Genomic DNA, 16048 nt, shown 5'->3' with positions numbered 1-16048 from the left:
GTTCGTCCCTTTGCCCCTGCGGAACCCAAATTGCGTATCTGAGAGTAAGCCATTCGCCTCGACCCACTTGTCCAGACGAAGAAGAATCATTTTTTCTAACAGCTTCCGAATACACGACAGCATCGCGATGGGACGGTACGAATTATGATCCGACGCGGGTTTACCGGGCTTCTGGATGGCGATAACTTTCACTTGTCTCCAATCATCCGGAACAACGTTGAGCTCAAGGAATCGATTGAACAAGTTCAACAATCGCCTCTTTGTGACTTCTGGGAGGTTCTTGAGCAGGTTGAACTTGATTCGATCAATTCCCGGAGCCGAGTACCGGAACCGAATCGGGACAAACCTTACGCGCGAAGTCGAAAATCCACTTGTTAGAGTACTCCTTGTCCTCGTTGACCGACGATGCCGCGTTACGAATTCTCCTGTCGACATTCCAGAGCGATAGCCCTTCGACGAACCGACGCCAGTAACCGCGTTTTTTGGCCCTGACCAAGCTCTTAAACTTTTCCTCTAGCTCCGTATACCGCTCAAAGTATTCGCGGGAACCGTATTTACGAAACTGTTTAAACGTTTTTACGTTTTGTTCATTGTCGTGTAGCCTTTTTACATATTGTACTGCTAACAAATTCTATTGCTATTCTTATGCGAATTTTTATCAGCTATAACTTTGCAGAAAATCGTTTTTCAACCAAACGTCAAATTAAATAGTTATTAATTGTTTAAGAGATTGATAATCTTATGGCAAGATTAAGAAGCTGTATTGTGGGCAACACTGTATTCTGCAGTGTGACATAGTAGCCATGATTTTTGTGTTTTATTCTACGCGCCACAAACACCAATGTTGCCTGCTGAACAGTTGAATGAGCATAAGCATAAGATATCAGTGACTTGAATCATTAATAATTTTTGTTCCTTAAATTTGATCGAAAAGTGGTCTTCAACAAAGTTGTAGCTGACAAAATTTTCAACAAGCTCAGCTATCATTTTCTAAAGTAGAGTGAACTGGTGAATTTTGAGATAGATATGAACCGAAATTATGGTTTCTTCATAGTAATTCCCATATAAACTTCAAATGGTTTGTGCCAAGTCAGTTTCTCACTAAATGAGTTCAAATTTAGGGAGGCTAATCAGGGCCCAATTTGGAACCGTTTGAGCACTGTGGAGCGGAAATTTCAAATTTTGCATCAGCCTAATGACCATAGAATGCTCTTGAATCAAGAATCGCCCACGTCTGTCATCTGTGTGGAGCTGAGTGGATTGAGCATAATCTGCTCGAGTTCTATAAAGACCTACAGGTGCCGGATAAAGCGCTTCCGCTGAAGTTTGCGGTGGCCGAGAATCCTATTTTCGAAGCATGACAGATGCTAGATAGTTTTCATCGGTGGTACATTGCGGAAGGTACCAAAACTGCATCAGATCGTAGCTTGATAGGCTTGGTGGTGTGTAATTAGGAGGTGGTAATTAGCAATACGATAGACTTGGCTTATATACTTGAGGACACGCACTTCTGAACGGATCAGATGATTTAAAACTGGTTCGACGATGTTGCTCCTAGCGTGGGATTGCACTATGGCTCGTTCCAGTTGTGGGTTTACTTTAGTCGGGGAGGAATTTCATTCTTCATCGATCGGGTTTCTCCTTTGTTTCTGTACACCTGCAAGGAGTCAACAATTCAAAATGACATCGAGTCAGAATCTTGTAGAATTTGCTTGAACACCGTATTGGTTTGATGGTTTTCAGTTCCTCTTCCACCTCTTGACCCGCTAACGCTCTAATGAGAATGAAGCTGAATGCTTGCCATCCATCCATCAGAGAAATTGAGAATGTAAACACATTCACAAAAGTCATAACTTTGAGGGTTGCCAAACTCAAGGAATATTGACGCCTTGATAGGCATACTTTGATTGACTTTGACAGGCACGTTCGGCACAGCGCTTGGCATAGCTTTCGGTACAGCTCATTACTCGCCACGAATTAATGTGTGCAGAGTTGAATACCCCTAGGATATTGATTTGAATGATATTATGGGTGGGACTGGGTTTTTTTTTTATTGTAAACAAATAGCTGCTTTCGGAGAAATTGAACATATTTGATATTTTGTATTTGGTTGATATTTGCAAAACATCCAAAAATACCAAATTCAACTCAGGGCAAGAAACACTAAGTGGATAACAACACAGGGAATTAAACGTGTAGACTACGTAACCGGATTAGTGTCTGTTAGGATTTTTTGTATCTATAATCTAGCTGTAAAGTTCTTTGTACATACAATTGTAACTAAACCATTCAAGCAAGTAAGTAACCCTAACCAATCAACTAAAACTATAGCGTGTAAGTATGCATGCTTTTTATGCTTAGCAGAAAAAAAACCTAAAGCCTGTATTCCAATAGTGCATCATTAACTGCCTGCATCCTGCTTGCCGTAGAATTTCCCAGCACAAAAGCTTTGTATTTTTTTTTTGACTTGTTCAAGAAAGCCCCAAACTACACTAACCCAAGCATTGACATCATAGGAAGCCCTGAAGGAGAACATCAAACCCCACTCGATGGACATCTCGCCGTGGCTCGTCTCCGCGGATGTCGTAACCGGTTCGACAAAGGCCAAGGAGGCTACTATTATCCGGAAGTCGGTCATCACCACGCAGCTGTAGATAACTATCTAATCTTAAACTTTCGCTTGTTTTAGATGTCAAATATCTATCAGAAATCGCATGTACTAGAGAATGAACTAGTATGTGTTCAGTTTGTCCAACTGAGTTTACTTGTTTTCTTTTTTTATTTTATTGTTAAGCAATTTGATGTGCATCTTTGACTACTTTTTGATCACGAAGGGCTTGCAATTCTGTCTTTTACGGTAAAGCTAACGAAGCTTCGGTTTTTTTTTGTTCGTTGAAAAAAATTATCTACTTAGGTGAACAATTGTTAATGTTGAATGAGCCTTGCAATAGAAACGATATTATACTAACAAATAAATTGATTTGCTCTGATTTTGCAGTGTAAAAAAACGAGATCATTCCCGCAATTGCTTAATCGGTAAAGCAGCTCAGCAACCCGCATATAGTATTAAATGATCTCAAAACATTCCGTCTTCTGTGTACACATCCCTCAAGTATGATTGAACTGAATTTAGATCGCTTTTTGTTATGCTACTTTACTTATATTCGTGGTGCTTTACTTTGCAGTAGGCAAACGACGCGCATTTCCTCTCAGCTGCAACCCAAGTACTTAATTTTGCCTTGATAGAGCTCAAACGACCCTTAAACTAGTAGTGTGATCCTGAATACATCGAATTAGTGCGTAGCTTGTTTCCTGAATTGAAGTTTAATGTATTTTTCTCATTTTTTTTTACATTGACTTTGACACGTTTTCTCCTAAATCTACGCTAGAAGAATAATAGTGCACTGAAATTCAGGTGCCATGAATGAGGAAAGTGAGTAGAAACCTGAATGGACAACGTCTGAATCAAATTGGATAGAGTATATATATATATATATATATATATATATATATAAATAACACTTAAAGTATCAACTGTAAGAAGAAGCCCATGAAAATCTTCATGTGAAGAACGACACCTTTATCGTTAAGTATTTATTTAGAATGTGTTTTTCGCTTCATCTGTTCCACTTTTAACAGCGACTAAAGTCAAGCAAAACAGCGAATGTGGGATGTGAAGTAATAATTTTAAAAATTATTATTATTCCGTAGAAACAGGATAAACGATGGTCTTATTAAGGTCGCATTTGTAGATGGAAATGTTTATCAAAACCTTTTATTTAGTGAAACAGATGAAATCAAAATATGGAACAAAAGTGAGAACAAGAATCAAAATTTTTACCTCTATCCATATACAACATGATTTTATGTAGACGACTTGTAATTTGAGGAAATCTTTTTATATACACTCGTGCGCTCAGTGCATGCAATTCTATTTACCCTAAATGGAGAAGTGGTTTGCTGGATGTTGCAAAACGAAAAGAAAGAATGGATTAGTATTTGCTTAATTACTGAAAAATCGGTCTGATGAAGAAACATTTGTGCCTGATCTAGCAGGAACCTTCGCCCACAAGTGTGTGGATGAATGAAAATATATATATTTGTGTATTTAGAGGATTTTTACAAGGAAATAAAATGCAGTGATACATTGTGGAATAAATGAAAGTGAATATTATCAAAGTATAACCGTTTTAATGATCCGAAATCTTCCTTGGATGGATGTAGTCGCAGCATGATTGAAATGATCTCCATGGTGCAATGATAGGAACGCTCGATCGCAGTGACAAATTATAGAGCCAATCTCGTAATTTTGTTCGAGGTTCTTAAAAACAATTTCTTTCGCACTAAAATACTCCTTATAATTCTTATGCAGTTCACCTCCAGATTGTATTTAATAATTGCTAGAATATTGGAAGGAGAATTCGAGGTGAATTTTCTGAAGAATTTAGAGGAGTACTTCGAATTAATTCTGAAAAAAAATCTAAAAAATGACGTATCTTACCACTCGAACTTTGCCTTGCAACATTACTTTGAGATTTTGTCCTCTAGAACCTCGAGAAAATAGGATCTTATTTATTCTCTTCATAAAATATCAGCTATGAGTTGCCTGATGATGATGGTGATATGAAACTACCACTCACTGTAGCAAGACAACCTTTGGTAGAACCTCTAATTGTAATCAACCTGTCATTGTATGAAGGGTCAAAACCGGTTTGGGTGAATCCGTGATCATACAACCGCTCAATAAACAAGCCATCAAACTGGAAGATCAATGAGTGGGGAGCAGAACCCGCCATCTATTCACGCAATGTTTAAGACAGAGAGTTGGCATTTCCACTCTCCTCATCCATTTCGCTTCAATCGGGTGCTCTGGTGGACCCTCCCGTACCAAGCATGTACACTGAAGTCTGTTTTTTACACGTTTTTTTTACGCGGTTTTTTTTTACACGGTTTTTCGCGATTTACACGGTACGTTTTTAACGATTTCTCGACAATGATACAACCTATCGACTTGATTCCAATCACATTATCCGTTTTAAGCTATAGGTAATCAAATGGCGTACTTAACAATTTTTGTTGAAAATACAGAAATTTTTTAAATATGTCTATATGGACCATAGCATGCGATAAAGGGTGATACGGTCAAAATTTGGTCAATATCAACTTGACGTATTTCTTTCAATTTTGCATTTAAAAAACCTGAACACCCCTCATTTTGAAGGTGTGTGTGTGTAGAATGTTGCTCCTATTTTGATTTTGGAATTCACTCTTCAGTTGTCAAAATGCCGTCCAAGCAAGAAGAGCAGCGTATCAAAATTTTGCTCGCGCATCGCGAAAATCCGAGCTACTCGCACGCAAAGTTGGCAAAATCGCTAAAAGTTGCCAAATCAACCGTTACAAATGTAATTAAAGTGTTTGGGGAACGTTTGTCGACAGCCAGGAAGTCTGGATCGGGGGGAAATCGAAAACCGGAAGCCGCTGAGACGACAAAGAGAGTTGCCGGTAGTTTCAAGCGAAACCCTAACCTCTCTCTCCGAGATGCCGCAAATAAGCTGGGTGTATCGTCTACAACCGTGCATCGAGCCAAAAAACGAGCCGGACTATCGACTTACAAGAAGGTAGTGACTCCAAATCGCGATGATAAACAAAATACGACGGCCAAAGCGCGATCCCGGAGGCTGTACACGACGATGCTGACGAAGTTTGACTGCGTGGTAATGGACGACGAAACCTACGTCAAAGCCGACTACAAGCAGCTTCCGGAACAGGAGTTTTATACGGTAAAAGGAAGGGGAAAGGTAGCAGATGTTTTCAAGCACATGAAACTGTCAAAGTTCGCAAAGAAATATCTGGTTTGGCAAGCCATCTGTACCTGTGGCTTGAAAAGCAGCATTTTCATAGCTTCCGGGACTGTCAACCAAGAAATTTACGTGAAAGAGTGTTTGAATAAACGTCTGCTGCCTTTCCTGAAGAAACACGGTTGTTCCGTACTGTTTTGGCCGGATTTGGCATCTTGCCATTACGGTAAAAAGGCCATGGAGTGGTACGCCGCCAACAACGTGCAGGTGGTTCCCAAGGACAAGAACCCTCCCAACACGCCAGAGCTCCGCCCAATTGAGAAATACTGGGCTATTGTCAAGCGGAACCTAAAGAAGACCAAAAAAACTGCTAAGGGCGAGCAGCAGTTCAAGGCAAACTGGCTTTCTGCGGCGAAGAAGGTGGACAAGGTGGCTGTACAAAATCTGATGGCAGGGGTCAAGCGTAAGGCCCGGCAATTCGGATTTGGAAAAGCGGAAGCCTAACTGAATATTTTTCCTGAATTTTATACTAATTGAACTTGAAAAAGAAATTTAATTTGATTTTTTAATTTACACGCGTTTTCCCTTGACCAAATTTTGACCGTATCACCCTTTAAGTGGATACAACGATCTTATCAAGATGTTGCACTTGGTTTTCGTTTTGTCAACGTGCTCCCTGAAAAGAAGCTTGCTGTCTAGTGTTAGCCCGAGGTACACGACCTCTTTGGACCATTCCACTACTGTGCCGTTCCGGCAGATCTTGTTATTCTCCGACGGAACAAGTCTTGGAGATTTAGAGTGTGGAAAGATGGGTCTTTGCCGCGTTGATACGGATCTTCGAGCTGTTGAAATATTCAGACAGGCGTTCAGGCCTCTCTGAAGTTTGGCAGTCAGAGCTTTGATGACCCTACCCTTGTAGACGATGGATGTGTCATCTGCGAACAGAGAGAACGATCCACCATCAGGGAGAGCCGGCATATCGGAGGTTAACAGGTTGAATGGGATGGGGCCAAGGATGCTTCCTTGTGGAACCCCGGCACCGATGTTGAAAGCATCCGATGTGATGCAATTCAGAGAGACTCGGAACATCCTGTCTGATAGATAGTTGTTTATGATCTTCACTAGGAAGATTGGAAGACCGTACTGCTGCAATTTGAACACCAGGCCATCATGCCAGACATTGTCGAACGCTTTTTCAACGTCCAACACGCCATGGCAGATGTTTTCGAAACAGACTGGTTCCGTCTGAGACTGTGTGTTACTCGAGTCCGCTGGTGGACGGTCGAACGACCTTTCCGAAAACCAAACTGTTCCTCGAGTAACAAGTTGTTTTCATCGGCAGATGTTAGGAGCCGGTGGTATACTGCTCTTTCGAACAGTTTTGATAACCCTGAGAGAAGGCTGATTGGTCGATAACTTGAAGGAGAGGACGGATCCTTCCCAGGTTTCCGGATGGGTATGGCTTTAGCTGACTTCCAGCACGAGGGGAAGTAGCCAAGTCTGAGGCACTGATTGAAAATCAGTGCCAGGTGGTTGTAGAATCTGGAACTCAAGTGTTTGAGTTCCAGATTCAGGATGTTGTCGAAACCTGGGGCCTTCATGTTTTTTGTTGATTTGATATAGGCCAACAGTTCGTCAGCCGTAATCTCGGATTCCTCTGGAAAAATGTTAGGAATCTGAAGAAGATTGGTTGCATTTTCAGCAACCTCAGATTCATGAGGGCTGACGATGTTTTGTCCGAGATTATGGGAGCTGACGAAGTGTTGACCTATCGCGGCAGCCTTCTCTTCAGGAGTTATCAGATGAACCACTGGGTCGCCGCGACGATCCAGTGGGGTCAGTGGTGGAATGAGCCTAGGCTTGTTTTTAAGAATTTTTGTAAGTTTCCAGAAGGGCTTAGCACAATCTGGGAGAGAGCGGATCTTACTAGCAAAATCGTTATTTCTGAGATCCACCATCCTGGCCTGAATGATCTTTGTTAATCGATTACAATTGGTCTTCAAGTTAGGCAGGCCAGTACGCTGGTACTGCCTACGAATGGTGTTACGGAGTCTAATGAGATCTTTGGTAGGGCTGTCAAGGTGTTACTCACCTGTCTGGATACTGGCACGTGTTGTTCCCTGGCCTGGGAAATCGCCTCCTCGATGGTTTGTAGACACCGGTCAACATCTCCGAACGTCCCCGGTTGGACATCGTAGTCGATGGTTGTGTCGACGCAGTGTTTATATTGCGCCCAGTTGAGTTGGTGGTAGTTGCGCCGGGAAGCTACGAATCGGTTTACCGAGTATCCAACTTCGACCCCCACCGGGTAGTGGTCCGAGCTCAACTCCTGGAATGCCACAGGTTGCGAGATGTTGTGTCCCATGTTGCTTACGAAGATGTCGGTGGTCGCATGGACCCCAGATCGACTCAACCGGGTGGGAGAGTCCGGGGCCAAGATGGTATAGTGGCCCTCTTGCAGGTCTTCGTTCAGGATGGTGCCGTTTCGATTGCTCAGACCGTTGCCCCAAGCTTGGTGTTTTGCGTTCAGATCGGCAGCGATTATAAAGTTCCCGCTCCTCCGGGTGAGTTTGATGATGTCTTTCCGGAGGGCCACTGACGACCGGTCCCTGATGTTGGTTTGCTAGTAGCCGATTTGCTGCGTCATTCGAAGCAGCGCTGGGATCCGTTTGGGCCTTCTGGATAGGGTCCTCCGATGCAGAGCAGTAGTACGCTTGCGTACCATGCTTTGTTTATTGGCAAGAGCAATTAGACTTGCCAATGCGCCTGTCGATGACGGCACTCCCACGATGCGAACGTAGCAATAAAACGAACTAGAAAAAACTCGACAGCGAAGCGAACTGAAAATACTGCCAAATACCTTTCAATATTTATATTTTCGGAATCAAGGTGACGTCTAGAGACCGTAAATCGATGTCCGACGCCATCTTGAAATCCAAGATGATGGTTTTCAGTTCCAGAAAAAGAGAGAAATACTGTCAAATATCCTTCATTACGCGTATTTTTGGGACGTCTAGAGACCGAATATCGAAATCGGACTGACGTGAACTCCAAGATGGCAGCTACAGGATACAGGGAAAGTTGGGAATACTGTCAAATACTCGTCAATGTGTGGATTTTTGGATTGGCGGTGATAGCTACGGACTAGCAATTACTGTCCGATGCCAAATTGATTTCCAAGATGGCAGCTTCTGGTTACAGATAAACTGGATAGTACTGTTAAATACCCCCACAATATGGGTATTTCCGGAATGGGGACGATATGTAGTGGCTCAAAATCGATGTCCGACGCAATTTTGTAATCTAAGATGGCAGTCCTCTGTTTTATAAATCTGTCAAATACCCTACAATAGACGCAAAATTGATGGCTAATTCCATTCCGGCATTCAAATTTTCGGCATCTACATGTTGTCCTTGTTCCGAAAATATCCATATCTTAGAGTATTTTATACTTTTTTCTTAAAACAATGGCCGCCATCTTGGATTACAAAATGGCTTCGGGCATAGTTTTTCGGCATATACACGTCGCCCGGTTTTGATAATACCTATATAGGTAGTCTGGAACGATGTCGTCTTGACGGTAACCGGTGAGACGCTGGAAGAAGTGGAAATGCTAGCGGCCAAGGTGATACATACGATTGGTAACTGGACGCAAGGAGCGAAGCTGCAGATAACCCACCACAAAACAGAAGTGATGTTGGTCAATAACTGCAAAGCAGTGCAGCGGACAGAAATCACCGTTGAAGAGCACACCATTGTTTCGAAGGGCGTGCTGAAGTATCTGGGAGTGATGATCGACGACCGGCTAATCTTTAACAGTCACATCGAATATGCTTGCGAGAAGGCGGCGAAGGTCATCAACGCAATAGCCAGAATCATGTCGAACAATTCTGCTCCAAGCAGCAGCAAGAGGCGTCCTCTGGTCAGTATGTCCCCATCGATACTAATGTACGGAGGTCCAGCCTGGATTAAAGCGCTGAAAACGAAGCAGAACCAAAGGAAATTGAGCAGTATGTTCCGGCTCATGGCCAAGCGAGTCGTGAGTGCGTACAGAACCATTTCGATGGAGGCAGCATGCGTTATCGTCGGTATGATCCCAATCGGCATCACCTTGGTGGAGGACTACAGGCTAATAACGATTCTTTCGACCTGGGTGAACAGGAAGCATGGAGAAGTCAACTTCGACTTGACGCAGTGCTTGCCTGGTCATGGCTGTTTCAGGAAGTACCTGCATCGGTTCGGACACACAAGGTCACCCTTCTGTCCGGAGTGTGGGAATGTCGAAGAATCACCAGAGCACGTGATCTTTGAATGTCCTAGATTTGATGCTGTGCGAGAGGATATGCTCGCCCTTAGCGCGGAGAATGTCGTCGAAGAAATGTGTCAAGAGGAGGGCACCTTTAACGCTGTCAGCAGAGCAGTAACGCAGATCATGTCAGCGCTGTAGCGAAAATGGCGAGAAGACCAGCTAGAAAGTAGTAATGTGCTCACACAAGTGCGAAGTGAAAGCCGAAGCCGGAAGAACTCTCTGTTAGAGTAGGCTGAATCCACCATCGGAGTTAACCGAGTAGAACGCGACGCTGGGAGCTAAATGGCTCACAAATTGGAGTGACGATCAGCGAAGTGGAAGCGTCAGTTAGCTGATGTAAAGTGAGGTGCGAAATGCACAGCCCCCTCCGAAGTAATACGACAAGTTGTTCCTGGGGAAAAAGGGCAAGGCGTTCAAGGAGGTTTTAGTGCGGTAAGAATCCCACACACCGTGTCACCGCGACCGTGCGCCCGTTCGTCAAGCTTTGGCATGATGGCCTTTTGAAGGTTTACTCCTTGCCAAAAAAAAAAAACAGGCAGACAGACAGACATACAGACAGACAGACAGAAATTCATTTTTATATATATAGAAGAAGATAGATATAGATTGAATAACAGAATATTCAATTAGTGATTAACTACACTTACGGCCAAAAACTTCAAATAGACCGTCTGGGAATCCCAAAGCGACTAACAACGACGAACTAACACCTTCTTTCTATCGCCATTTTGAACTTACAAATATGCAACGATAATTATAACACCAATTTCACATAACATTCACCAGTATGACACTTGACTTCGACCAGCCAATCTAATGGAATTTCATATGCAGTAGGTGATTCTTATTGAATTACTATTTTTGGGAAGTTACCTGAATTTTCAGGTTAGGTTAAGTGTAGGCTATCAGAGGCTCCAAGCTGCCTACAGCAGTTACATAATATTTGAACGGTCCCTTATTCCAATTTGCGTTAGTAAAGGTTTTCCAAACATGGATTAATTTGGTGCTTAAAATGAGGGTAGAACGATTACGTAAATTCGGGTCATTGTTTCTTAGCGTGTGCTTTATTTTCTTGCAGAATGCGCCTAAATGTAGACTACCTGTTAGGGCATTGCTGTTAGGGTAGGAAAATTTTCCGGTGTCTTATCAGAATCAATCCTCGTTGATGGAAATGCATGTAAGTAGACTCATCCCGTTCCATTTCTTCATATTTTTCCTACAAAATCTTAATACTATTTGAAATCAGTGCAGTGGCTCGTGTACTTGTGTTGCAATTTCGCGTGTTAAGTTATGCTGCAGTTCGTTTTTTCTTCTTTGGTTTTATTACGTCCATGCTGGGCGTTTTCGCCGGTCCTCAATTCAGTGTTCTAGATGCACTTTCACGGTTGTTTATTGAGAGCTTTCTAAGCATGTACCATGTTCGCATTAGTAGTATTGTGTGGCATGTTTAATCATACTCTATGCCCAGGGAAGTCGAACATTTTTCAACCCGATAAATTCCTTGACTGCACCGGCCGCCCTCAGCATGGTCTTGCTTTATAGCTAACTGTTTTGTTGTAATTTATTTTAAATACTCCGGATGATCTAATGTTGGTTGACTTAACGGTTGACACAGCAAAAATGAGAGCAACATTTTACACTGTTAAATCAAACGGAATACTAATCCTGCAATCAATAAAATCAATTTGACTACTGATTTTGCATTAATAATATTTAACTGGATACGGGCCTGGCGTAAATGGTTAGCATCCATAGGTCGAGTTCAAATCTCACCCCGGACTAATCACGAATGTCCTAAAATGCAACCCAACAAACAATTTGAGTTGAAAATGTTTGAATGAGCAATTTTTTAGCTGAAGAAGCTTGTTTTTGCCTGGAAAAGTTATTATTTTGCTTGAAATGTATATTTGGAAGGATCCCCCACTCACAAATTCCCTGCGCTTCGGTCAGGAATCGTATTGGGCGTCGTTGTGTCAATTTGGTCGTGGCACATTTCGAGTATAAGAGAGTAATTGCAGTTAGATCAAAAGTGCCTGAGAAAAATGTAAGTACTTTTGCAGATTACCCGAAGTTGCGATAGTGTAGGTATGATCACAGACAAGCAGACATAACACTCTTAAAACGTTCATCGAAATCGCTTTTAACGGTCAATTTAAATGTTTCTTAGTTGGTAGTACCGCCACTTGTGGAGAACATAACCAATTCCCTAGCGTTTGACGTTTACACACTACAGTCATCTGTTGAGTGTATTGTCCATCATAGTGTAAACGACAGATGGCGGTAGGGTTTACAATTATAAATGTTGTGTCTGTTTGTCTGTGATATAACATTGAGGTAAGGTTAGGATAAAATCAAAACATTGATAAATATAACGCATCACTTTCAGAAATACCGCAACCGATGAACCATTCTGACGGCCATATTAGTACCCAAGTAACCATATAGTCGCAATATAGATTGTATATTCTTACTTTGCTTGTGTATGGTTAGTTGGGGAATCTGATGAAACTGTCACTTTTCTTAAAACTGATCCCTTTCGTATTTCTTTCATTCTCTTTTCGCACACGAAGCACTCGGTGGACCAGCGATTTTGGACGTGAGCCTCGCCCCAAATCACCATGGCAATTCAGTGACAGATGGTGGACATAAAACGGACTACACCAACCAGCGAGGAAGTAGTCAACATCGAATCAGGAACGGAAATTCTCCCTCGGAAAATAAGAAAAACCCGGAAAAGGCGGAATCATGTTAGAATCAACCAAGGACGATCTACGGAAGGAAATTGCCGTTGAAGCACGGAATGAAATACGAAGTGTTAGAGAAAAAGTCCAAGGGATTCTTAAGGAAACAATTAACGGAGGCGGAAGAGCAGAATATGGTGAGAGCTTTGCTTTGGTCATTCATGTCGGTTTTTCGGTGGAGCTATCACCTTCTAACTCCCGGACTAAAGCTGTCTACAATGACCATAAATGCGGCATTGTAGAGAAAGTTCATCCATAATAACACGCCGACCAGTGGGGGTTAGAGGGAATACACACATACAAACACAAGGATCCCCACTCACAAATTTGCAACGTACTGATGAAGGAGTATGTCCCAGAATTTTTGGTGTTTTTTTTTGACTCGCCGGTCTTTTGTCAAGCTTGTCAAGTTCGATTTTACTACTTGACAGCGATTAATAAAATTGGACACCACACATAGATTTTAGTTAGTCCAGGAACAATGTAAAAACAGCTCGATAGGGGTAAGAGGGGCATAGTGAACAGGTGGGGCATAGTGAGCATCCCGTGCACCAGCTTGGACTTCCGGCCGTTCGGAACAAATTGTTTGGTGGTAGGATCAATATCATAATGATATTGAACCTACTACCAGTTGATTTGTTTCATGCAGCTGGAGATCCAGAGCCAAACTGCGGGATGCTCACTATGCCCCACCTGTTCACTATGCCCCTCCTCCCCCTATACACTGGAGTCGCTTTTTAAGCGGGTGATACGTCCCGGGTAAATTCCGGAATCCGCGTAAAAAAAACCGCGTAAATTCCGAAATCCGCGTAAAAAAAAAACTGCGTAAAAAAGACCGTGTAAAAAAACCGCGTAAAAAGCGACTCTAGTGTATAATGATAAACCGTGTAAATTCTGATATCCGCGTAAAAAAAACCGCGTAAATTCCGGAATCCGCGTAAAAAAAAAACCGCGTAAATTCCGAAATCCGCGTAAAAAAAAACCGCGTAAAAAACCGTGTAAAAAAAAACCGCGTAAAAAGCGACTCCAGTGTTTATCATAACAATTAAGGCTGGTAAATTTATTTTGAATTTTGGATCAAATAGAGTTAAAAAAAATCCTTATGTTCTGGACTAGAAAAAAACTATTTTGAGAAATTATATTGTATCGATATTTAATCGATGGCATAATAAGACGTCTTCAGGCTCTACCAATTGGCCATGGGCCCAGGGATTTTTCTTTAACTTCTGCGAACTTCGTAAAACTCAAGGACTTCTAAGAAGTTCAGGGAACATTGTAGAAATTGAGAAATCTTAGTACAAATTCTGGGAACTTCATGGATCTTCAGAAGAAATCGTAGAAATAAGGAATTAGGAAAAGTTCTGAAAATTGCGTAGAAGTGGAAAATGTATTTAAGTTTGAGGAGCCTCGTAGAAGTTAAGGGAACATTATTTTATTTCCGGGAAGCTCATTATTTGTCGGGAACCTCTTTATAATTTCAGGGCACTTTTTTGAAGCCGCATGGACTTGGAATAGTTGTGGAAAAAACGTACAAATTCAAGAAATTTCGTTCGTGGAACTTCGCGGAAAATCAGTTTTGTAAATTTCGTAGCATTTTGAGGAGCTACGTAAAACTTAATATAATGGTAAGAATTTTGAAAGAGTTCAGGGAGATTTGTAGAAGATCTAAAAATAGTTCAATAAACTTCAGGGAACTTTAGGGGGATCCTTGGTTCAGTTTAGGGAACTTCGCTGCAGTTTGTCAGAGATCTTACTTCATACTTCCATAAATTTCTTGAAGATTTTGGGAACTTCGTTAAATTTCAAGGAACTATCTAGATGTGCAAGAATATGTGTAGATATCTTAGGTGTCTTTCCAGAAGTGCTTAGAGGTTCAGAGATCTTCGTAGAATTAAAATATGAAATTCGGAATAAATTCCGGGAACTGAGGAAAGCTGAGGAAGCTTGGTAAAACTTAAAGGAGTTTTGTAGATGTTCAGGAAACGGTGCATAAGTTACAGGCTATTCTTTCAGACATCATTCCTAGACAGCAATATTCAAATGATCTCCATATAGACGAAGATATTGTTCTCTGGATATTTTTCCAAGACGTCAGGTTGATCAAGGATCTTCAAATGTTTAAAAATTCAAATATTCTTTCAAGACTGTAGGTTGTGCAGGAAGTATTCTAATGTTTTTCAGCTAATTGAATCTGATGGAATTTTGAATGATGAATCTAGATTTTATGGAAATGTTTGTACATTCTCTATAGGGAAGATACTATGTGATTTAATTTCAAAAAGCATGAACAAACGATAATTCAGGCGTAACATTTGATAACGATACAAAAGCTTTTGTAAACAAACTGTCTACGGCCCTTTACACGCGAACCGAAGTACGCTCACGCAAATCAACAACATCATCAGATAGGAGCAACTTTCACCTTTCCGAAAGTGGTATTGGTTTGCGTGGGCGTACTTCGGTTAGCGTGTAAAGGGCCTTAGAAAGTTTGTTTACAGATGCTTTTGTGCCGTTATCAAATGTTACGCCTGAATTGCTTGTTCAAAATCATATTACGGGTTTAATATTTTGCGATAAGGAACAAAACTACCAATTTTTACGAAATTCTGAGAACCACCATATAGTTTTGCTATGGAATGGCTCTGCTTCCATGTAACTCTAAGACTAGTAGGTCCCTAAGAAACGTACTCAACTTTTTGGCTCAGCTTTGGTACTCTCTTCGGTCCTAAAGCTGGGTTTAGATAGGGCAAGTCAAATGATCAACTCAGTTGAATTCAATTGGCTTGAAAAGTTGAGCCTGGTTCAACTTTTTTCAATTAAAGTGAGTTGATCAAGTCAGTTGAATGGCATGGTTTACACCAAGGTTGCAAAGACTCATTTCAGCTAAAACAATGTTTTTCTAAATTATGAAATAATTAGATGCCATGATCAAATTTTGAATTGGTAGGATACAAGAAGAGGTTGCAAAGAATGTGTTTGACATATTAAACCTGTTTATTTCACTTCATGAGAGTCACAGTCAGCGATTTTTCACAAACTCACTCACTCACTCACTCACTCACTCAGCGATCAGCAAATCGCTGATTGTGACTCATAGAAAGCAAAATTTACAGGTTTTATGTTTCCAACGCATACTTTGTAACCTCTTCTTGTAAGTTACAAGTAAAACATGCCATCATACCATCTTTTGGTTTTATTAT

General features: G+C 41.4%; 1 protein-coding gene across 1 annotated transcript in view; it reads left to right on the top strand.

Annotated features, from left to right (window-relative positions):
* The window catches only part of yrt (yurt), a 110980-nt gene extending 106826 nt beyond the window's left edge, over nucleotides 1-4154 (top strand). The window contains exon 9 of the mRNA XM_065217084.1: nucleotides 2517-4154. Coding sequence (XP_065073156.1) covers nucleotides 2517-2654 — 138 coding nt within the window. The 3' untranslated portion in view covers nucleotides 2655-4154. The remainder of the gene's footprint in view (nucleotides 1-2516) is intronic.
* Nucleotides 4155-16048: the final 11894 nt, after the last annotated feature.

This window comes from Ochlerotatus camptorhynchus, unplaced genomic scaffold (assembly GCF_037179485.1).
Source record: "Ochlerotatus camptorhynchus isolate MF236.1 unplaced genomic scaffold, CSIRO-AGI_Acam_v1.1 ptg000070l, whole genome shotgun sequence".
Lineage (NCBI taxonomy): Eukaryota > Metazoa > Arthropoda > Insecta > Diptera > Culicidae > Ochlerotatus > Ochlerotatus camptorhynchus.
This window is presented reverse-complemented; position numbering and strand designations above follow the sequence as displayed.